Genomic DNA, 23,765 nt, shown 5'->3' with positions numbered 1-23,765 from the left:
GTCAGACTTTATTTTCTTCGGCTCCAAAATCACTGCAGACGGTGACTACAGCCATAAAATTAAAAGATGCTTGCTCCTTTGGAAGAAAAGCTATGATCAACCTAGACAGCATTTTAAAAAGCACAGACATTACTTTTCCAACAGAAGTCTGTCTAGTCAAAGCTATAGTTTTTCCAGTGGTCATGTATGGATGTGAGAGTTGGACTATATAAAGAAAGCTGAGTGCCAAAGAATTGATGCTTTTGAACTTTGGTGTTGAAGACTCTTGAGAGTCCCTTGGACTTCAAGGAGATCCAATCAGTCCATCCTACAGGAGATCAGTCCTGGGATTTCGTTGGAAGGACTGATGCTAAAGCTGAAACTCCAATACTTTGGCCACCTCATGCGAAGAGTTGACTCACTGGAAAAGAAAAGACCCTGATGCTGGGAGGGATTGAGGGCAGGAGGAGAAGGGGACGACAGAGGATGAGATGGCTGGATGGCATCACCGACTTGATAGACATGAGTTTGAGAAAACTCTGGGAGTTGGTGATGGACAGGGAGGCCTGGTGTGCAGCAGTCCATAGGGTCACAAAGAGTAGGACAGAACTGAGCAACTGAACTGAACTGAACACCCTCTTTCTTAAAGCCTCATATCATGGTCATTGTCAAGGCCTGGGCTTGGGGGTCAGGTTGATTGCACTCAGGTAAACCAGCTGCAGTGACACACAACCCCTTAATCTTGGTGGCTGAACACAATGAGAGTTAATTTCCCAGCCCTGTTGCCACCCAAGAAGGTGAGCGGGGGTGCTCTGCTCCCTGCAGACACCCTGGGGCCCAGGTTCCTTCTACTGAGTGGCTCCCCCATCTCTGAGATGTTCAGAGGCCTCTGTAGGGGGTCCTCTGTGACTGTCCAGCCTGCAGGAAAAGGAAGTGAGTGAGGAGAAGGTCCAGAAACTCTTAACATCTCACATCTTTGGTGACAAATGGTCTTATCAACCCCTCCCCCCCTCACCACACACCCCCAGATTCAAGGGACTGAGGCATGTGACCTGGCAGTGTAGGCAGGAATAGAAAGAGGGTAGATGCTGTGAGCTCGGGCAGGCTCTGCAGTCCCAGCAGATTCAGAGCAGCTTTCAGATGCATGCCTCACCCCAAAGTTCTCGGCTCTGATGAAACGTCACAGAATGGCTCCAGGTGAGCCAAGGGGGAGGTATACGGACTGAAACACACTTAGCAGTCAGCCAGTGTTGATGCCACATCCGCACCTCTCCCCCAGTTCAGTCTCTCCACATGTACCTGGGGGTATGGATGTGATCATCTTTGTGTTTTCCAGACTAAGAACAGGGATAGAGTCGTGGTTAGGAGGTTCCGCTGCCTAGATTTGAGTCCTGTCCATAATGGGACCTTGGGAGAGTCCCATGGCTGTACCTCAGGTTCATCTGCCCAGGATACAAGTCAGAACACAGGACCAGTCTCAGAGGGTTGCCGAGGGGACGGGTTATGTGTTTCCAGTTTTTAGACTAGTGCATGGCACGTGGAGAATGTGATGTACGGGTTCCCTATTTTTATTATTGTATGATTTTTATTATTGTATGTTTCTGCCCATAGCAGAAACTCAATTTATGACACACACACACTCATCTCAGCACCTGCTCTGTACTGGGCACTACCAGTCCCTACCAACATACTCCATGAATCTTGAATGAGTCATGCAGTGAATTAGCTCAACAAGCCTCATCACCTGGCTTCTGCTCTCACATGTGCTTTGGGGCGGCCTTTCATCTTGGTTTTGGCTGAATTCACACCCAAAGACAATTGTTTAATTGCTAAAGGCGTCGCTTTGAAACCAGCTTTCAGGGACCGTCGGAGACGCGTTTCCACAGAGGGCAACTCTGTCAGGCTTCTCCAGCCCTCTGCAGATGCATCCGTTCTCCAGTTTCCCCAAAGTGAAATAAGCGTCTGCAGAGACTCCCAAAGCAGCGCCTAGCAGTGAGAGATGAGAAAGCCGCCTCTTCCCCCACCAGGCTCCTGAGAGCTTGGAAAGGAAAAGAGAACATTTCCTCCCAAACAGCATCGTTTTAGTTTCTGCACGTAAACTCGGGACGCTGGTCATTGCTGTAGGCGTGGGAAGACAAGGCTGTTGAGAGCAAGACTCTTCCCAGCGCAGCTGCTGGAATCTGTGCAGGACTGTGGTAGGGACCAAGTCACATCCAAGAATGACCTTCAGTGCTGGAAGGTCTCCTGATTATTGGGCCAGAGACCTGGGAAGTCCTGGGCACTCACTCCAGCTTCTCTGGAGGGTCTGGACCCCGTCGGTAGTCCTGGGGGTATCCTGTGAAAGTGAAAGGGAAGTCACTCAGTCATGTCCGGCTCTTTGTGACCCCATGGACTATACAGTATAGGCCAGAATACTGGAATGGGTAGCCTTTCCCTTCTCCAGGGGATCTTCCCAACCCAGGGACTGAACCCAGGTCTGCCACATTGCAGGCAGATTCTTTACCAGCTGAACCACAAGGAAAGCCCAAGAATACTGGAGTGGGTAGTCTATCCCTTCTCCAGGGGATCTTCCCAACTGAAGAATTGAACCGGGGTCTCCTGCATTGCAGGCAGATTCTTTACCAACTGAGCTATGAGGGAAGCCCAGCTGCCTTCCTGCAGCCACTCCATCCCTCTGGCTTAGCGCTAACCATGCTGTTTCTCGCCCTATACTTGGCTTCCTGAGGGGTGTCCTCCTTACGCTCTTTGGGGCCTGACAAGGCAACTTAATAAGGACCTAATCAGTACTGATCTTTTAACCTGTAAATATCCTGGGCTTCCCTGGTGGCTCAGTGGTAAAGAATCCACCTGCCAATGCAGGAGACATGGGTTCAATCCCTAGTCTGGGAAGATCCCACATGCCACCGAGCAACTAAGCCCGTGAGCCACAACTACTGAGCCCACGTGCCCGGGCTGCCCAACAACAGAACCACGGCAGTGAGAAACTCGGGCACCATAACTAGAGAGTAGCCCCTGTTCGCCAGAGCTAGAGCAAAGCCCACGCAGCAACGAAGACCCAGCAGAGCCAAAAAGAAACAATAATAAAGGTGTCTGATATTTAACAAAAAAGGTGTGATGATGCTTTAAAAATAAATACATGTCCTGTTGGATTTAGCTGCTTCACTCTCATATGTTCATCATGACTTGCAGAGTCACTGGTGGATGGTTGTATTCAGGCTCTGAAGCCAGGCAGACTTCGCAAAACTCCTTCTCCACCACTTACTAGCCATGTGGGTAAACACCTTACTCTTGGCTCCCTCCTCTGTAAACAGAGGTGTCAACCGGCAGGGTTCTCGTGAGTATGAAATGGAATTATTTATGTGTTTTGGTAGAGTTTCAAGAGTTGGACACAACAGCAAGTTTGTCTGATTGAAGCTAAAAAAGAAGGCATTGAAAAAATAGTGAGCAGCTCCCAAGATGGGTGGGAGGGCTGGCGAGCCAGGCTCAGAATCTCTGCAGGGAGAAGATATATATTCTTTTTCAGATTCTTTTCCATTATAGGTTATGACAAGATATTGAAAATAGTTCCCTGTGCTCTACAGCAGGTTCTTGTTGTTTATCTGTTTTATGTATGGTAAGGTGGCGCTAGTGGTAAAGAACCTGCCTGCCAGTGCAGGAGACATGAGAGAAGCGGGTTCGATCCCTGCGTCTGGAAGATCCCCTGGAGGAGGTCATGGCAACCCACTCCAGTATTCTTGCCTAGAGAATCCCATGGACATCCAAGAAGCCTGGTGGGCTACAGTCCATGAGGTCACAGAGTCGGACACGACTGAGCGGCTTCACTTACTTACTTACTTATGTATGTTTTAATTCCAAACTCCTAATTTATCTCTCCCCACTTCCAATATCCTGTTTGGTAAGTAAGGGGAATTTTCTAGAAATGGATTTGCTGGGTTCTAGGTTAGGATCTTCAACTTGACTAGGTAAATCTAAACTGTTTTCCAAGGTGACTGTACAAATTAAATTCCCACCATCAGTGTACCAGAGTACACACTGCTAGTCACTACCAAACCCTTACCAGACCTGTTCATCTTTAATCTCCCTGGGGATTGGGTGATCTCCATACAGATACTGAGTGCTGCTCCAAGTTCTTGGGTGATTTCAGGACAGCCCGAGACATCAGTGTTACCACTCCCATCTTGCAGATGAAGAAACCCAGGTTCAGCTGGTTTAAATTATTAGCAACTCATCATGCTGGGATTCAAGCCCACGTCTGTGTGACCAGTCCCTGTGCTTTTTCTGCCATGCTATAACACTGGCTGTTACTGGAGAGGTCTCTGGGCCTTTACGGGGTACCTATGGGGAACTATGAGCTTCTTGGAGATGGAACTCTCGTGGGGAGCACAGTTCATGACCTCAGTCTTTGATGCATGTCAGAATCACTCAGTCCCATCCCAAACCCACTGAATCAGAATCGACAGCAGTGTGTGTGTGTGTTGGGGTGGGGGAAGGTCTAGTGAGCAGGAAGTGGGCATCTTATTGTGGTTTGTTTAAATAATTTTTAAATTTTATTTTTGGCTGTGCTGAGCCTTTGTTACCCCACAGGCTTTTCTTTGGGTTGCGGTGAGCTAGGGCTACTCTCCATCGTGATGGGTCTCACTGCAGTGGCTTCTCTTGTTGCCCAGCACAGGCTCTAGGGCACACAGGCTGTGCCATGTGGGCTCTACAGGCTCAACAGTTGTGGTACATAGGCTTAGTTGCTCCATGGCATGTGACATCCTCCTGGACCAGGGATTGAACTATGTCTCTTGCATTGGCAGGTGGATTCTTTACCACTGAGCCATCAGAGAAGCCCTCATTGTGAGTTTAACTTATATTTCTGTGTAAAAAAAACATGTGGAACATTATGTCATTAGCTTCCTGGTCACTTGAATTTGGTTTGCAGTCTGTTCAAATCTTTGACTCATATCTACTTGTGTTGTCTTCTTATTGATTTGTTAGAACTCTTTACATGTTGTGACTACAAATCCTTTGTAGCTACATGGGTTGCAAATATGTTAGCTCACTTGGTGACTTGTCTTTCCAATTTTCATGATGCCTTCTGAAGAGCAGCAGAACACTCTAAGTCTGATGAAATCCAAATGAACATTTTGTTTTTCTTTTGTGGTTTTCTTCTGTGTGTGTCTTGAATCTTTACCCACCCCAAGGTGGCAAATATTTTCCCTTATTTAGGTATGAACATTTTAAACACATTTTCAAGGTGATTCTGTTGTGTGGTTCTCCTTGGTTCAGAGTCAGATCTGAATTTGACTCCCAGGTTTACCACTCAGCTGAACAAGTCAGTTTGTCTCTCTGAGCCTCCGTTTCCCTACCTGCAAAAGGATTTAAAAATAAGGTCTGTCCACAAGGTTTGCTAGAAGGATTCAGTGAAACAGAGCTCAAACAGAGCTTAGCGAAATGCCTGATATGAAACCAGTGTTCCATAAAAGTCATTTTGTTTATATACAGATGAGCTTCGAGCAGCTGGGAGGAATAACATGGTTTGTTGTTTGTTTCCAGTACATCAAGGCCTTTTACAACGAGTCATGGGAGAGAAGGCATGGACATCCCATAGACTCGGACACTCTGACCCTGCTCTGGTCTGTGACCGTGTCCATATTCGCCATCGGTGGACTCGTGGGGACGTTCCTGGTGAAGGTGATCGGAAAATTTCTTGGGAGGTCAGTGGGGGCCCCTATGTAACAGCCATACTATGTCTGTATTAGAGTCAGGATTGCAGCAGGCAACAGAATTCCACTCAGTCCAACTGGAGAGATTATAATGCCAGAAGGACAAGGAGCAGAAATAGGGTACCATAAGCCAAGGAAAAGTGAATCCACGGGTGAGGGGTTGACAGGCTGGCGCTGAGGCTGTGGAGGCATCAGGCTTTGTCAGGACCCTACTGTCCAAACAGGTAGGAGCTGGGAAGAAATACTCTGGCTTTCCTTTCTGGGGGCCCTCCAGTCTGCCATAGGCGCCTCTCATTGGTCAAACCCAAGCGGAAGCCTGAAAACCCAGGCATCTCATTGGTGCAGCTCAGGAGGACCAGCTTCAGGGCTCAGAGCAGCGAGGGGAGAGTGGAGAGGGACCTAGGTGTGGGAGCAATTGGACAAGAGTCAGCACAGTGTGTTAGAGACTGTTCCACAGAGATATCTATAGAGCTGCTTTTAAAAAATCAGTTGCTTCAACAGTCTTCCATTGTATGACTGGATGATAATTTCTTTAACTGGCTCCTGACTGAGAGACATTTGGGCCATGTCAAACTCTTCCCATTACAAACAGCTGCCGTGAATATTAATTTCATGTTAAAATTCCCCAACATCAACCTCTCCAATCAGATCCACTTTACCCCTGTGTTTCATTTGTCTTTTATTTTCTACATGAAGCCTTCTCTCATGTAAGATTGCGTTATCCACAAATTCTCTCAAACATTTGCTCTGTGTCCTTGCTCATAGCAACTTCCTGGGGGATGCTGAGGTGTTTAGTGGAGAGAGTAGAGTCTTTAGAACATTCACATGTGAACTTGAATCATGAGTCTTCTACTTCCTGTGTTAACATTTGAACCTCAGGTCTCTCATCTGTGGAATAGAGACAAGAGTTCCTACCCAGCAGGTGATGCTGTAAGGGCTAGAGAAAATTAATGGGGGAGAAAATTAATGGCCCATTAGCTCAATGAAGAGAAGCTATTATTATCCACCATATTATTTTCTCATCATCACCTTGACATAGTAGGGGGTCACCCAAACATAGTAAAGTGAAAGAAAGAAAGTGAAGTCACTCAGTCGTGTCTGACTCTCTGTGACTCCATGGACTGTAGCCCTGCAGGCTCCTCTGTCCATGGAACTTTCCAGACAAGAGTACTGGAGTGGGTAGCCTTTCCCTTCTCCAGGGGATCTTCCTGACCCAGGGATCAAACCCAGGTCTCCCGAATTGCAGGCAGATGCCTTGCCATCTGAGCCACCAGGGAAGCACCAAAAGAGCCAGATGGAATTCTCCAGGCCAGAATACTGGAATGGGTGCCCTTTCCCTTCTCCAGGGAATCTTCCCAACCCAGGGATCGAGCCCAGGTCTCCCACATTGCAGGCAGATTCTTTACCAGCTGAGCCACAAGGGAAGCCCACAGGAGAAGTTTCCATGGGGAAACACAGCAGGGGGTCCACAAATCTCCAGGTTGCATTGAATTGGTGAAGAGATGGGTCAGACCCCTGGAAATCCCTCTGGGCTTTGGGGCTACAGAAACACTGTTAAGAATGGTGCTACCCACTACTTTATACCTGGCCTCACATCCTCAAATTAGGGTTGGTGATGTTCAGAGCAGACTTTCCAAAGGCTGGAGCCGGCAGCCATTCTGGAAAAAAATCCATGTGATGCTTAAAAAGGTCTGTGGTACCCCAGTGAGGTAGAGCAGGTGCCAACATTCTCCATGTCACCCAGGCGGCTTCCAGGGCAGTAGCTATGGGAACTTATCACACAGGATGTACACCAATTGTGGGATGGAGTCAGGGCTTTCTGAGGCTCCTCTGTGCTCCAGGCACTCACACCCACTGTCTTATTTAATTCTCTCTACTCCACGGGTTCTGTCCATGGAGAATGGGAATAAGCGAGGTCAGAGCATCTGGCCAAGCTCAGCCAGCTCACATGGTGCCTGAGTTCAGGTTGGAGCCAATACATGTCGGCCGTGGCACATGATTTTTCCACTTGCCAAGGAGATTATAGTTAGTGTCCTGCTGGCAGTGGTTTGGGGACATCCTTGACTGTTTGACAAGGAGTAAGTGACCAGCTGACCTCCAAATCGGCACCCCTTTCCAGGATCTCCAAGGTGCTGTTGCTAAGCCTATTCCTGTAAATGGAATCACCTCCAGTCCCAGACTCTATTGCTGGTGACACATACTTACCTTATATCTGCCTGTGGGCACTTATACCACAAGGCTGCCCCAGCACCCAACTTATGTTCCCTCGCATCATTGCCATCCCATCCTCTTCACCCTCAGCTCTTCCTGAGGGGCCTGGCAGAGCTGATGGTGAATAGATTCCTTCAGTTGCCCTCAGACTGGCCTCCTTCACATATCATTGGATCTAGTTCTCTCTGCAGCAGAATTGAGAAAACCTGTGGGAAGCCATAGGGAAACTCACTCAGGCTTTGGAATCAGATCCTCAGTCAGATTTGCCAGCAAAGCCAGGGTCCATCCATTCGGCACACGCTTTTGAGCACCTCTGGGGAGCCAGGCACTGTGTCTACACTTAGCAACCCAAAGAGAGACGATGCCCTCAGCCTGGGGCTGGTGCTCTGGGCCACAGAGGAGGCGGACCCAGCACAATTCAGTGTGTAAGCTGTTCTGACTGTGGGAAGTGCCGTGAACAGGAGATAGAGGACGAGGAGAGGCCACCAGTGTCCCCTTCACTTCCAACCCACCTGAGAGGGCAGCTCTGAAGGGTGACTGAGATAAGAGTCACAGAAACTCTCTGTCACTCAGAGCTCCCCCAGTCACTTTTTAAATGGCAGGAACCCATATCAGACTGGCTTATGCCTTAGAAGGAATTAGTTGTCTCATGTGGCTGAAATATAATTCAGTTGAATCCAGTAGCTCCTATGATGTCATAAAAAAATGCATCTGTGTTCTCTCCTATCAGCTCTTGGTTGCTGTTGGCTTCATGAACAGGTGGCCTCTGCCCACGGCGGGGGCAAAGTGGCCTAAGCCCCTTAGACAGATATGGTTCCTACCGAACATCCCTGCCACAACGTTCTTCCAACAGTCCTCATATAGGCCCCAGGCATGAATCTCATTTCCCTGAGAAAGCTTGCAAACTGTCAAGACTCTTCCAAAGGAGGTAATTCTACCCCATTAGGGACATTTGACAATGTGCAGAGATACTGCAGGTTGTCAAAGCTGAGGGCTGTGACTGGTACCCCCTAGAGGCCAAAGTCTCAAACAGAAGGAGTCAGCAAACCCAAAGCATGGGGCTTCTCCAGTACACATGGTTTACGCATCATCAGTCGGTTTTAAGGACGTAGTCCACTTGGTATTAAACGTGCATGAACTGGGAAGTGACAGTTAAAAGTAGTAACAAACCTTTATTCTAGCTCCGCCCGCTGCCCACCACACATCTGTCAGAAACAACGCTGGCCTCCTCTGAGCTCACATAGGACTTCCTGTTTCCCTCTGTTACATCACTTGGCATTTGGGGTTACAGTGATTTAGTTACATTTCTGTCTCCCCTGAAAGGCGAGCTCCTCAGTGTAAGATCCGTGTCTGTATAGGAGCCTCGGCACATGGCACAGGAGCTCGAACACGGCAGGCAAGCCATAAACATTTGTTGGGTATATGAAAGGATGGAGGGAAAGTGCTCAGTGCTAGAACTTTGTCCACCATAACTCCCCCAAATGACCGTCCTTCTCTTGCTTGCATGCTGTTTATTCGCCCATACATTTATTTTGCTCGACAAATATTTATGGAGAGCTTGCTATGTGCCAAGCACTTGGTGGTGCACAGAACTGACAAAGTCCCTGGGGTAACAGCTCTTCAGGCAGAGGGAGCAGGAAGTGCAAAGGTCCTGGGGGAAGAATGGGCTTGGTTCCTTTGAAGATAAGACAGGAGGTCAGTATGGCTGGAGCGGAGTCCGGGAGGAGAAAATGAAGCAAGAGGGGTCACTGGGTTCAGAAGCGGAAGACACTGTAAGGAAAGATTGGGACTCCAGCTTTGACTCAGAGTAAGATGGGAAATTGCTGGAGTATTTTGTGATCTGACTCACATTTTGAAAGGCTTGCTCTTGTCAGTGGATTCAGGGAGGCTGGTTAGGAACATCCTTCCATAAGCCAGGTGAAGTGATTCGTTTTGCACCGGGTTTGTCATGAGACACAGTGAGAAACAGCGAGAATTGTTTGCAGTCTGGAAATCGTTTGGGAGTAGAGAAAACAAGCCCTGCTCATGGACTATATGGGAAGCAAGAGAGAAATAAAAAATAATGCTAACATTTTTGTCTTGAACAATCACAAGGAGCAAGGATTGTATTGCGTTTTTTTAAAATTAATTTTATGTTGGAGCATAGCTGATTAACAATGTTGTGTTAGTTTCCGGTGTAGAGCAAAGTGATTAGGTTATATATAAACATGTATCTATTCTTTTTCAAGTCCTTTTCCTGTTTAGGGTATTACAGAAGACTGAGCAGTTGCTTTTTGAGGTAGGGAAACCCTTGAGAAAAACAAGATTTGGGGGGAAAGGAAGAAACAATACTGGAAACTCAGTTTTAGGTGTACTATGTTTGAACTGTCTGTTAGCCCTTCCAGTGGAGATGTCAAGTGCACGATTAGATTTGTGAGTCTAGCACTCCGAAGTGCCCAGAACTCAGATGTAAATCTAGATGTCATCAGTACAAAGGTGACACTTAAGCCAGTAGATAAGGCAAGGTTACATAGGAGGTACGTAAGATCATGGCATCCAGTCCCATCACTTCACAGCAAACAGATGGGGAAGAAAATGGAAACTGTGACCGACTTCATTTTCTTGGGCTTCAAAATCACCGTGGATGGTGACTGCAGTCCTGAAATTAAAAGACACTTGCTCCTTGGAAGAAAAACTATGACAAACCTAGACAGTATATTAAAAAGCAGAGACATCACTTTGCCGACAAAGGTCTCTCTAGTCAAAGCTAGACAGTAGTCATGCATGGATGTGAGAAAGTGAAAGTGAAGTCACTCAGTCGTGTCTGACTCTTTGCAACCCCAGGGACTGTAGCCTACCAGGCTCCTCCGTCCATGGGATTTTCCAGGCAATAGTCCTGGAGTGGCTTGCCACTTCCTTCTCCAGGATGGATGTGAGAGCTGGACCATAAAGAAGGCTGAGCAGCGAAAAATGGATGCTTTTGAACTGTGGTGTTGGAGAAGACTCTTAAGTGTCCTTTGGACAGCAAGGAGATCAAACCAGTCAATCCTGAATATTCTTTGGAAGGACTGATGCTGAAGCTGAAGCTCAGTACTTTGGCTACCTGATGAGAAGAGCTGACTCATTGGAAAAGACCCCGACACTGGGAAAGATTGAGGGCAAAAGGAGAAGCAGGTGGCAGAGGATGAGATGATTAGATAGCATCATGGACTCAATGGGCATGAGTCTGAGCCAACTCCAGGAGGCAGTGAAGGACAGGGAAGCGTGGTGTGCTGCAGTCCATGGGGTCGCAAAGAGTGGGACACAGCTGAGCCACTGAAGAACAATAACAAGGTAGAGACCAAAGGAATAGGTTCAAGAGCTGAGCCTGGAGCCCACCAATGTTCAGAGGGCTGGGAAGATGTTAAGGCTCACCCAACAAGGTAGGAGCAGTCTTACCATCGAATGAGATCTACAGCATGAGGGAAGGGAGATGGTGATCAGCCAGGTCCAACACGGCCAAGGAATGAAGACCAGCCTGAGCTCTGGGTGGTGAATTAAGCAACACAGAGGTGGCTGGTTGTCTTGGCAAGAGCTATGTCAAGGGCACAAAGGAGCAGACGATCATGGGAGTGGGTTTAAGAGAGAAAGAAACAAGAAGAACTGGAGACAATGAGTGCAGACCACTTTTTAAAATTAATTTATTTTTTTATTGAAGGATCCTTTTGAGGAGTTTTACCATAAAGGGGAGCAGAGACAATGGTGTGGTGGATGGAGGAAGAAGTAGAATCAGGAGCATTTTTTTTGTGTTTTGTTTTGAGATGGGAGCTGCAGCAGCGCATTGATGAGATGTTCCAGCAAGGAGGGGAAAATGGATAGTCAGGAGCAAGGGGTGAAACTTGCTGAAGGTATAACCTTGAGCAGATCAGAGCAGGTGGGGAACTAGTAGGTCATTGGAGGGATTGGTTTCAGGTAAGGGTGGAGACTGTTCATCCATAGAAACAGGAGGGAAGGCAAAGCTTATGGGCACAGATGCTGGTAGGATAAATCACATGGAAGGAACATGTGGACCATCTTTTTGGATTGATTCTGCTTTCTTGGTGAACTAGAAAGCAAGGTCACCAGCTGAGGAACAGGACAAGGGGATGAAAAGAGAGAGAAGATGGTTGAAATAGTCCTCTAGGAGACCAGGAGACTGAGCAAAACAGGACACTCTAGAATGGTTGGTAGGGGGCTTAAAGACCACTTGAGATGGGTGGTCATGAATTTCAAGTGAGACCAGGCAACATGATTCAATGTATTTTTTTTCCCAGCCAAGATGAACTTTGTATACATGTGCAAGATAGACTGAGATCTAACTAGGGTTGGAGTTATCTCAGAAACACAGAATGAAGGAGAAGAGTGAGTGGATCAAGGAGTGGAAGGTGTATGAATGTTTAAAATGATGGACCTTGGAATTCAAGCTGGATAAGCAGGAATAGATAGACATGGTAGAAGCTAGATCCCATCTTGGCTCATAGGCTTGGTCAGCTAAAGAATTGTTGGAAGGGTAAGTGGTAGGAGCTAGGATCTCCAGAATTTCCCCCATTTCACTAGTGCTTAATGAAAAGTACTTTCCAAATCCAAACTGAAATCATACTCCCTGTATCTCCTGATCGTAATCCTGTGCATCAAGGTAAAATAGTGGAAGGCAGCTCTCACACTTCCCCTGAACCCTCTCTTATCTGGGCTGAATGTCTCCAGTCCCTTTGACCATTTCTCAAGGACAAGGCCTCCAAATTCTTTATTACCCCTTTCTGTCAAGAGCTGATGATTTGGGCTGCTCTGGGAAGATTCTACACCCCTGGAGAAGCTCAAAGTACTGAACCAGGTGTATGCAGTTGGGGGTCCCAGGGGGCACTGGGCTTCTGCTCTCAGAAACAGCATGGTGCTGGTCCCTCTTGTTCTGCTGCATGTTCATCCCTGGGAAAAATGTGGAAACACAATAATTAAAATCCCCGTCTCTGAACCCTAGTGAGTCAGTGTTGTGAATTATCTGCAAATAAGGTTTCTCTCCTCACTGGGACATTGTCATGCTGGGGGTTGTTTTGGGAAGGAATTCATTAATATGATAAACTTGCTTAGAGGGTGTGCAGCCCAATTTGCAAATGTTTCAAGTCAGACCTGAATGTGATTTTAACATCCCCTGCATAGCACAAAATGCACCATTCTATCCAGTGCAAGAGCTCAGACCCAAGCCCTGGGAGGCATCCATGGCTCCTCTTCCTCTCTCCACTTCTATCCAACTCATCCATATCTTAGGTTCTGAATACCAGTTCCCAGTGTCTGTGGCCAGGGTTGGGGTATTCCCTACGTCATCAAGACATTCTCCAGATACCAGCTGTCTGTTCTATAATTCAACTCCATTCTGACCCTATCTTCCCAGGGAAGGTATCAGATTATAATATCGAGGGCTCAGTGCCACCAGACTGCCCCTCTCCCAGTTCAGACACCAGTCCCAGGCCCAGGTTGTCCCCTGAGCTTCTGACCATCTGGCTCTGGACTGGAGGTTCCAGAGACCCCCTGCCTTGGCTTTCAGGTTAAGGGTTTAGACTTGCAAGACTTCCCCTCCCCTCTTCCAACGCCAGATGCTAATAGCAAGTCATGGTTGTCAGCTATGCTTCTGACTTGGTCTCCAGCCCCTCTCCTCTCCCTGTAGGTCAGGATGGGATTGAAAGTTTCAATTTTTTAATCACATGGTTGACTCCACCCACAACCATCCCCCCATCCTTATTTCCTTTCCAAAATCAGAGCTTCCAAGGATCTCCCTCTTAGGGTTTTATTAATTGCTAGAGCAGCTCACAGAACCTACAGGAACATTTTCCTTGGTAGATCAGTGGTTTATTATGGAAGGATATAACTGGGGCCAGATAGATGGAAAAGACACATAGGACAAGGGATGGAGAAGGAGGCAGAGCTTCCGTGCTCTCTCTGAATGCACTGCTCTTCCCAAATCTATACGTGGTCATCAATCTGGAAGCTCCCCAAAGCTTGTCCTTTTGGGGTTTATAGAAGCTTCGTTACACAGGCACGGTTGCTTACGTCATTGGCCATGGGTGTTTGAGCTCAATCTCCAGCCCCTCTCCTCTCTCTGGAGGTCAGGATGGGATTGAAAGTTTCAACATTCTAGTCATATGATTGGCTCCATCTGGTAACCATCCCTCCATCCTTAGTTCTTTTCCAAAAGTCACCTCATTGACATGAGCTCAACTGTGGGCTTGTTATGAATAGCACAACATTGATTTCATTGTTCTGGCTCTGAAGCAATTTTAGGAAATGAGGTCTAGTGACAAAATATTATAACAAAAGATGCCCCCATGGTTCTTATCACTTGGGAAATTCCAAGGGTTTTGGGCACTGTAGCTAGAAACCAGGGATGAAGACTGCATATTTTTGTTACTATAAATCACAATATCACTATCAACAAATTCCATCAATTCTGTCTTCAAAACACACCAAGATCCGGCCATGGCTCACTCCCTCCACCATCCTGATCCAAATCCCTGTGAGCGCTTGCCTGATCTACTGCAATATTCCCTGTTGGCCTCCCTGACCCCACACTTACCCCTGCATCCCATGGTCAACATAGAAGATGGAACAGTCTTATTAAAATCAGGCCATGCCTCTCCTCTCCTTTGAAACTTCAAAGGCTGTGCTTCTTACTCAAACAGAAACCCAAGTTGTCATGGTGGCCTGCAGCCCCCTTACAAGCTCCAGTCCCCTCCCCTTTCACGTTCTACTACTTGCTCTCTGGGTCTCCCCTGCTTCCAGCCACACTGGTCTCACTAATGGTGCAGAAACAGTCTACGTCTGGCTTTCTCTGCCATGGTTGCTGTTCCCCAGGGTCCATACATCTCATCTTCTCATTCTTTAAATCACCCACTTTCTTCTCAGGTGTTAGCTTCTTGGCAAGGCCCTCCCTGGCCACTCTGAGTAAAATTGCACCCCCTCCCCTGCCCTCATGTTCTCTACAACATTTCTCACCAGCTGATATGCTCCACATGTTTTATTTTTACTTGTTTATTAAGAGGAGCATAAAAGCAGGGACTTGGCCACATTCATGGCTGTGTGCCAGAACACAGAATGATGCTCAGCACCCAGTGCAGCTTCAAACATGTGTTGAGTGAATAAATGTCTGTTGAATGAAAAAAAGACTGTTGAAAGAATGAGTGAATGCGAGTATATGTGGTAGCCATATGGTAGCTGTTGTGGTTGCAAACAGCTTAGTATCCTGGATTCTGGAATGCCAAATATCCCATTGAATAGCTTGCGACCTTGAAGAAAGAAAGAAAGTGAAAGTCATTCAGTTGTGTCCAACTCTGCGAATCCATGGACTATATAGTCCATGAAATTCTCCAGGCCAGAATACTGGAGTGGGTAGCAGTTCCCTTCTCTAGAGGATCTTCCCAACCCAGCGATCGAACCCAGGTCTCCCGCATTGAAGGCAGATTTTTAACCAGCTGAGCCACCAGGGAAGCCCAAGAATACTGGAGTGGGTAGCATTTCCCTTCTCCAGAGGATCTTCCCCACCCAGGAATCAAACAAGGGTCTCCTGCATTGTAGGCAGATTCTTTATCAACTGAGCTATCAGGGAGGCCCTATGTAACCTTGGCCAAATCTTAGTTTCTAGATCTGGTTCTTCATGTGGGAAATACAGTAGTAAGTCACCTAACTTACAGGGTCTTCAATGAGTGTAAAGGACTTAGTGCCTGGCACATCCCAAGGACTCTACGAATGTTAGCTATCATCATGGTTTGTTTGTTTATTTTACCTTATTGAGTCTCTGAATATGTTCCAGATGACATCCTAGGCACTTTGCATAAATCATTCTCATAGAATCCTTACAAGATAGACATTATTATATTCATTTTACAGGGGAGTAAATCAAGTCAAGACAGAGAGTGAGAAATCTTTCCAAAGTTGTTCAATTAGTATGAGCTGTCCAGGCAGGAACATTACTGGAGTTGGGTTCAGGAGAACAGCAGTTTTCCAACCCACAGATGTGGAAGCTACAGTGAGACTCATGGCAGATCAGAGCTGGGCCATGTGGGGCAAGTGGGGTCCACGTGACTTGACTCATCAATCCATCCCTTCATTTATGCAGCAAATATATATGGGTCACCTGCCTGTGTCAGGAACTGGTGTAGTTGCTGGGGATCCAGGGACAAGACAAAGTCTCTGCCCCCTAGTGATTACATTCTGGTATAGGAAGATGGACAGCTAGCATAAAACAAGTAACAGGAGGATAATTTCCTGTAATGTTGGGGCTGTGGAGAGGCTAGAACAGGGTGAGAGGATGGGCTGTGCAACTGGGGAAAGCAGTCATGTCAAAGGGTGTCAGGAGATTGCATCTGAGTTGAGGCTTTAGTGAGATGCTTCCCTCATAGCTTAGTTGGTAAAGAATCTACCTGCAATGCGGGAGACCTGGATTCAATCCCTGAGTTGGGAAGATCCCCTGGAGAAGGGAAAGGCTATCCACTCCAGTAGTCTGGCTTGGAGAATTCCAAGGACTTTACAGTCCATGTAGTTGCAAAGAGTTGGATCAGACTGAGCAACCTTCAATTTCACTTTCACTTTCTTTTAGTGAAATGGAATGACCCCATTGGATCGGAGACCACTTCTGAAGATTTTAGCTACCTGGGGGGCTCCCTTCCAAGCCCCTGAGGTGTCAGCACCCCACGATAGCACACCTACTTCAGAGGTCCCCCTTTTGACATCTCTACCCACTATACTTGCTTAACCAATTCCCTATGTTAAATTGGTTAACTAATTCAACCAATTAAATTGATTAACTACAGTGGTTTTCATTTTCCTATCCGACCTCTGACTCATGGATTATAAGACACATTTTTGACTTTGTAATGTTAAATGAAGGTCTTAGAACCAATGAAATAAAACACTACACCAGGGAAATCCACAGAGAATCAGGGCTGGCGATGCTTTCAGAGGTGACGTAATCAACCCCAGAGATGAGCCCAGAGGAAGGAGATGCTTTGCTCAGGGTCACACAGCCAAAACTGGTGGTGGGTCCGTTGAGGAGTCTGGACCTTGCTCCTGGAATGGACAGGCCAGTGGCAGCCTCATCAGATGTTTTCTTTTTCTTCCAGGAAAAACACTTTGCTGGTCAACAATGGGTTTGGGGTTTCTGCCGCGTTGCTGATGGCCTGTTCTCTCCCAGCTGGAGCCTTGGAAATGCTCATCGTGGGACGTTTCATCATGGGTGTGGATGGAGGTAAGACTTCATCGTGTCAGAGGAGGAGGCAGTGACATATTCCTCGGCAGGGTGGTGTGTGTGTGATCACACACACACATCACAAAATGTGATGAGTATTTTGTGGCTGTCACATGACTGGGTCCCTACTGATACTGAATTGGCAGAGACCGAGGATGCAAGAGGGCTTCCCAGGGGGTGCCAGTGATAAAGAACCCAGCTGCCAGTGCAGGAGATGCAGGAGACCTGGGTTTGATCCCTGGGTCAGGAAGATTCCCTGGAGGAGAACATGGCAACCCACTCCAGTATTCTTGCCTGGAGAACCCCACGGACTGAGGAGCCTGGCGGGCTGCAGTCCATATGGTCGCAAAGAGCTGGTCACGACTGAAGCAACTTAGCACACACACATGCATGAGGATGCAAGCATAAATAAACCAGGGCTGTTGAAAAAAATAAAATAAAATAAAATAACAGCCTTTCAGCATTAGTAGCGCATTAAAGGTGAAGGTGTCCATGAACCTATTGGTCAGTTAGAAAATTCTAACTGGATGGAGTGGGGCAGCCCCATGGGATGGACCACCTACCCACGATGCTCCTCTAACGGAGAAGTGTTGACTGGGATGATCCCAAACCGATACCAAAGACAGGGATGGCTTTCTGCACATCGTGTGTTCCGTTTGTCATCTTCACCCTAAAATTCATATCCCAAGAGGTCTGTGGGTTTTATGTCAGGGATTTTTATGAGGGTTGTTTCCTGTCTGGGCCTCTGACTCATTCGTTCTTTCTTTTAGGCTCCAAGCATTTACAGAGCATATGCTACGCCGGGGACACAGCGGTGAACGGGAAACCCCAGTCCCTACCCCCAAAGCTTACGTTCTGGTGGGGGGGACAGATATGTAACTAGATATATAAGGCAGATAGTGATAAGCCCTAGAAGGAAAATGAAGCAGAGCAGGAAAATAGCAGGAAGCTATTTTAAATAGGATTCAGGGAAGGCTGCCCAGAGCAGGAAATAAATGAGCAGAGATCAGATAAACTAAGGGGAAGGAACAAATGAATATTGGGAGAACTGTGCTCCTGGCGGAGCACAGGGCAGTGGCTCTGAAGCAGAAATGTGCTTGGCAAGTTCAAGGGAGAGGCAGGAGGCCAGAGTGCTGGAGCTTGGTTAGTCAGGAGGAGTACAGATAGAGGGATATAGGGTTGGCCAAAAAGTTTGTTTGGATTTTCCATACCACCTTATGGGAAAACCCAAATGAACTTTTTGGCCAACCCAATAGAGAGGTAAATAGATAGAAAGGTAGATAGATAAATAAACAGGGATTCCCTAGGGGCTCATACTGTAAACAATCTGCCTGCAATATAGGAGACCCGAGTTTGATCCCTGGGTCGAGAAGATCCCATGGAGAAGGGAATGGTGACCCACTCCTGTATTCTTGACTGGAAAATCCCATGGACAGAGGAACTTGGTGGGCTACAGTCCATGGGGTCACAAAAAAGTCAGACACGACTGAGGGACTACTACTTCACTTTTCACAGATTGATGAACTTCCAGATGCAGCTGGAACCCAGGATGAACTTGTTAAGGGCTAATTCCCTTCCTCATCCTCCTCTTATAAGCTGAGGGCAGCAGGCATTATGAGTGACATGAATGATAAAGCAAGAAAGTGAGGAGCCTGATAGGAGGTCAGGGAGGAAGAGACTTCATTTACCTTCATTGTTCTGCTGGCAGGAAATAATTCAGGATTGTACAATAATCCAAACTCTCAGTCCTCCATCTTGGCATTCAAGTAGAAGGGAGAAACCCATAGAAAGAATGTTAATTGGAGAGAATCTGGCTGGTGTTCATGCAGAATTTTCTAACTGACCAATAGGTTCATGGACACCTTCACCTTTAATGCGCTACTAACGCTGAAAGGCTGTTATTTTATTTTATTTTATTTTTTTCAACAGCCCTGGTTTATTCACCATGATGGACCAAATGCTGGGCATAAAGCAAGCTTCAATAACTTTGAAAAGATTGAAATTGTATATAACTCCATTCTCTGACCACAATGTAATTAAATAAGAAATCACAAACAATATTTAGGAAACTCCCCTTCTAAATTTGGAAAATAATAAAAGCACACCTCTAAATATGACATGAGTCAAAGAGGAAGTTACAAGGGAAACCTAAAATACTTTTAATGGAATGATCATGAAAATACCACATATCGCACTTTGTTGGATGCAGTTAGAGGAGAAGGTATGGATATTAATGCTTATATTAGAAAAGAACAGGATTTGGTAAACTAACATCCCTTGTGATAAATTTGGACGGTAGACTTTTTTAACGATAAGCTTACTTATTTATTTACTTTTGGTTGTGCTGGGTCTTCATTGCTTCGTGCAGGCTTTCTCTAGTTTAGGAGAGCAGGGACTGCTCTTTGTTGTGGCGTAGGGCTTAAATAGTTTCATTAGTTTTGGCACACAGGCTTTAGATTTTCTCCACATGTGAAGTCTTCCCAGACCAGGGATCAAACCCGTGTCCCCTGCGTTGGTAGGCTGATTCTTACCCACTGCACCACCAGGGAGGTCCCCGTAGACTGTATTTAATGGTCTGTGAGCCAGAGGGTATTATGCTTAATGAAATAAGTCAGACAGAGGAAGACAAATACTGTATGTTTTCACGTATCTGAATCTAACAAACAGAAGCAATGAACAAATGTACCTGTGCATGCAAGCTAAGTCACTTCAGTCGTATCCAACTGAACAAACATAACAAAACAGAAATAGATTCACAGATACAGAGAAAAATGGATGGCTGCCAGAGGCGAGGAGGTGGGGGAACTGGGCAAAATGGGTGAGGCAGATTAAGATGTACAAAATTCCAATTATAAAATAAAAAATCATGGGATGGAATGCACATCATAGAGGCTATAGTGAAGTCGCTCAGTCGTGTCTGACTCTTTGCGACCCCATGGACTGTAGCCTATCAGGCTCCTCCGTCCATGGGATTTTCCAGGCAAGAGTGCTGGAGTGGATTGCCATTTCCTTCTCCAAGAGAGTATAGTCAGTGCTATTATAACAGCTTTGTATGATGATAGATCGTAAATTGACTTAGCCATGATCATTTTGTAATGTATAAAGATATTGAATCACTATGATGTTTGTGCACCTGAAACTAATATAACATTGTAAGTTAACTGTAGTTAATGAAAGGCTATTTTGTTGTAATTTTGCATGTGAGGACCCTGAGGCTCAGAGATGTGAGACAGTAAAGTGATTAAGGGTGAAGTCTGTGAATTAAGATGGCCTGGATTGTGACATTTAACAAGGTTAATTTCATCACCTTGTCTGTATCAGTTAGGTTTTTCTGCAATAAAAGAAAAAAAAAAAAAGCAGAACCATAATGGTTTAAGGCAATAGGCATTTTGCTGAGCTTACAGTTCTGAGGGTCCTGGGGGCTGTTCTGATCTGGCAGTTCTGCTGGGCTCCCTCCCATGGCTGAGGTTGGCTGCGGGCTGGTCCATGGCTAGATGATCTTGGATGTTCTCATGCACTTGTTTGGTGGCCAGCAGTTGGGCTGGTCTTGGGATCCCAAGGGCTGGCTCGTCTCTGCTCCATATGGTCTCTCATCCGTAAATATTGTGGTGAAGCCTCTTCCAGGGAGATTTTTGGGGTTCCAGTGAGCAGCAAGAGGGGCACGTCCCGTCTTGGAGCACTTGTCAAGTCTGATTGGACACACGTGCTAGAGTCCCACTGGCCAAGGTGAGTGCCATGGCCAGGTGCAGAGTCAGGGTGAGAGACGTCCAGCCACGCAAGGATGTGGACACAGGGAGCATGGTGGCAGCAGTCTGCCTTCCTGTCTTAGCCTCTTTCTCTCATATGCGAAAGGACAAAGTACTCCTAAACCTTCCTTGCTAGGGAATGCAAAATTTAGTGGAGTGCCATGCGTGCACAGTGAGTACATTCCAGGCCCTGTTACCTCCTCACAACACCAGTGATAGTATCATTGCCATTATTGTTGCTGTTATCATTTTTATTCTGTTAACAAGATAGTCACATACGGATGTGAGAATTGGACCATAGAGAAGGCTGAGTGCTGAAGAATTGGTGCTTTTGAACTGTGGTGTTGGAGAAGACACTTGAGAGTCCCTTGGACTGCAAGGAGATCCAACCAGTCCATCCTAAAGGAGATCAGTCCTGGGTGTTCGTTCATTGGAAGGACTGATGTTGAAGCTGAAACTCCGGTACTTTGGCCACCTGATAGGAAGAGCCAACTCATTGGAAAAGACCCTGAGGCTGGGAAAGATTGAAGGCAGGAGAAGAAGGGGGTGACAGAGGATGAGATGGTTGGATGGCATCACCGACTCAACGGACATGAGTTACAGCAAATTCTGGGGGACAGTGAAGGATAGCAAAGCCTGGCAAGTTGCAGTCCGTGGAGTCACAGAGTCAGACACGATTGAGTGAATGAACAGCAAGATACAGATCCAAGATTCGGACTGATGGTCTGGTTTTGAACTCCCTGCCTGCTCAGGAGGAAGGGTGGTGAGATGGGAGCATCTGAAAGTCCTTTCCTGATGGAGTCCCCTGAAGCCTGTCTCCCTGGAAGTTCTGTATTTTATCCATTTAGCCTCTTTCCTGCTACTTCGCCTGTCTAGCTAGTCTGGGGGAGCTGACACTTGCTCATTACACATAACTGGATGGTCTCTGAATTTCCTTAATTAAAAATAAGCTGGATTCAAAAAGAGATGCCATTTTTTATTAACCCACATATTCAAGACAAACATCTTTTGGACTTCTTGTCCTGTAAACTTTTCCAAAAGCAGTAGAAAAAGGTAAACTCAAGAAGTGGGTGGGGGGAGACACACGCTTTCTGACTCCTGGAACATGGCCTGTTGCTGCTGAGCCAATGTGGAAGCTACATGTCATTTATTCTCACCAGACCGTCTCAAAGCAGACACTGGAATATGAGGGTACTTAAGGTGAGGCAGCGGGTCAAAAAGAAAAGAAAATTGCTGGTCATGAGATGAGTTGCTGTCCTGCTCAGAATAAATAATTTAAAGCCAAATGAGAAGCCCGAGGCTTTGCAGGAGGTTGTGCTGCTCCAACCGGGTCCTCAGAGGCAATGTTTGGAACCATCACAGAAAATGTCGGACACCTGCCCAAAGTGTCCTATTTCCAGAAGACCTGGAGCAAAACTAAACGCATTATTTTGACACTGAAACAAACACGGTGCAGCATGGATTGGAGGCTGAATCCATGCAGATTTTAAAGTCGAGATCAGGGTGCAAATGTGTTTGTGGAAGATTGTGGTGGACAGGCTCCTTCCACTGCCTTCCCAGGGCTGCCCACACTCCCAGAGGTGTAAGCCCACATCTGCTACGTTAAGAACTTTCCAGGGGACTTCCCTGGTGGTCCAGTGGCTAAGGCTCCGAACTCGCAATGCAGGGAGCCCAGGTTTAATCCCTGGTCAGGGAACTAAATCCATAAGTCGCAACTAAGAGTTTGCATGCCACAACTAAAGATCCTGTGTGCTTGCCACTAGGACCTGGCACAGCAGACAAAATAAATAAATAAATAAATATATATATATATATATATATATATATATATTTTAATCTAAGTATAAGTGGACCTGCATGGTTCAAGCCCATGTTGTTCAATGGTCCACTGTAAATACTGAACAAGATAATTTTCAAAAAGCACTAGGTGCCACGAGGAACACAAGACTGAACATAAGAGTGATGGGGAGGGGTTGATTTCCAGAGGTGAAGCCCTCGTGAGGAGCTGTGGCAATCTCCTATGGCTGCAATCACCAAACTAGGGGGCTTAAAAGAAGAGTTCTAGGGGCCAGGAGTCCAAAATCAAGGTATCTGCAGACTTGGTCCCTTCCAGAGGCGCTGAGTGGGGAGTCTATTTCACACCCTCTCCTGGCTTCTGATGTTGCATTCCCTGGCTTGTGGACCCATCAGTCCAGTCTCTGCTCCATCTTCAAGTGCCCCTCTTCCCTTTGTGTCTCAAAGTGTCTTACCATCTGGTAAGGACACCAGTCACTGAGTCAAGGGCCCACCCTAATCCAGTGTGACCTAACCTTAACCTGGCTACATCTGCAAAGGGTCCCCTTGGGTCTCATTAGGTCCCATTAACAGGAGGTAGTTAGGCTGAGCTGAGACGGGAGGGATAGGAGAGCATCCACCTGTGGAGCTGTGAGGACAGAGAGCTTGGGAGAAACAGCAGTGAAGCCTGGTGTCACACGATCAGAATGAACCTGGAGAGTCCTGAAACCTTATGGTTGGAACACCTGGGGGAAAGGGGCAGGAAATATGGTAGGTGATGGGGTCGTAGGTTGAGAGGGTCCACCCAGGTGTGTGAGGTGCTTGGTGCCCGCACCTTGGGCTCTGGTAAATCAGCCATCCTTGTTTGTCTAAAACTCAGAATCTTCCCAGGATGCAGAACTTTCAGTGCTAAAGCCAGGACGTCGTTGTTATTTAGTCACTAAGTTGTGCTGGACTCTTCTGTGATCCTATGGATGGTAGCCCACCAGGCTCCTCTGTCCATGGGATTCCCCAGGCAAGAATACTGGAGCGGGTGGCCATTTCCTCCTCCAGGGGACCTTTCCGGCCCAGGGATAGAACCTGTGTTTCATGCCTTGGCAGGCGTATTCTTTACCACTA

The 23,765-nt window shown here is 46.8% G+C and overlaps 1 protein-coding gene across 1 annotated transcript in view; it reads left to right on the top strand.

Moving 5' to 3' along the window:
- SLC2A9 (solute carrier family 2 member 9) overlaps positions 1–23,765 on the top strand; it is a 219,957-nt gene that overhangs the window by 20,394 nt on the left and 175,798 nt on the right. Inside the window, exons 3-4 of the mRNA XM_069595056.1 lie at positions 5,518–5,678; positions 17,003–17,127. Coding sequence (XP_069451157.1) covers positions 5,518–5,678; positions 17,003–17,127 — 286 coding nt within the window. The remainder of the gene's footprint in view (positions 1–5,517; positions 5,679–17,002; positions 17,128–23,765) is intronic.

The sequence above is a fragment of the Ovis canadensis genome, chromosome 6 (genome assembly GCF_042477335.2).
Source record: "Ovis canadensis isolate MfBH-ARS-UI-01 breed Bighorn chromosome 6, ARS-UI_OviCan_v2, whole genome shotgun sequence".
Lineage (NCBI taxonomy): Eukaryota > Metazoa > Chordata > Mammalia > Artiodactyla > Bovidae > Ovis > Ovis canadensis.
Note: the sequence above shows the minus strand (reverse complement) of the source record. Positions and strands in the feature narration are given on the sequence as shown.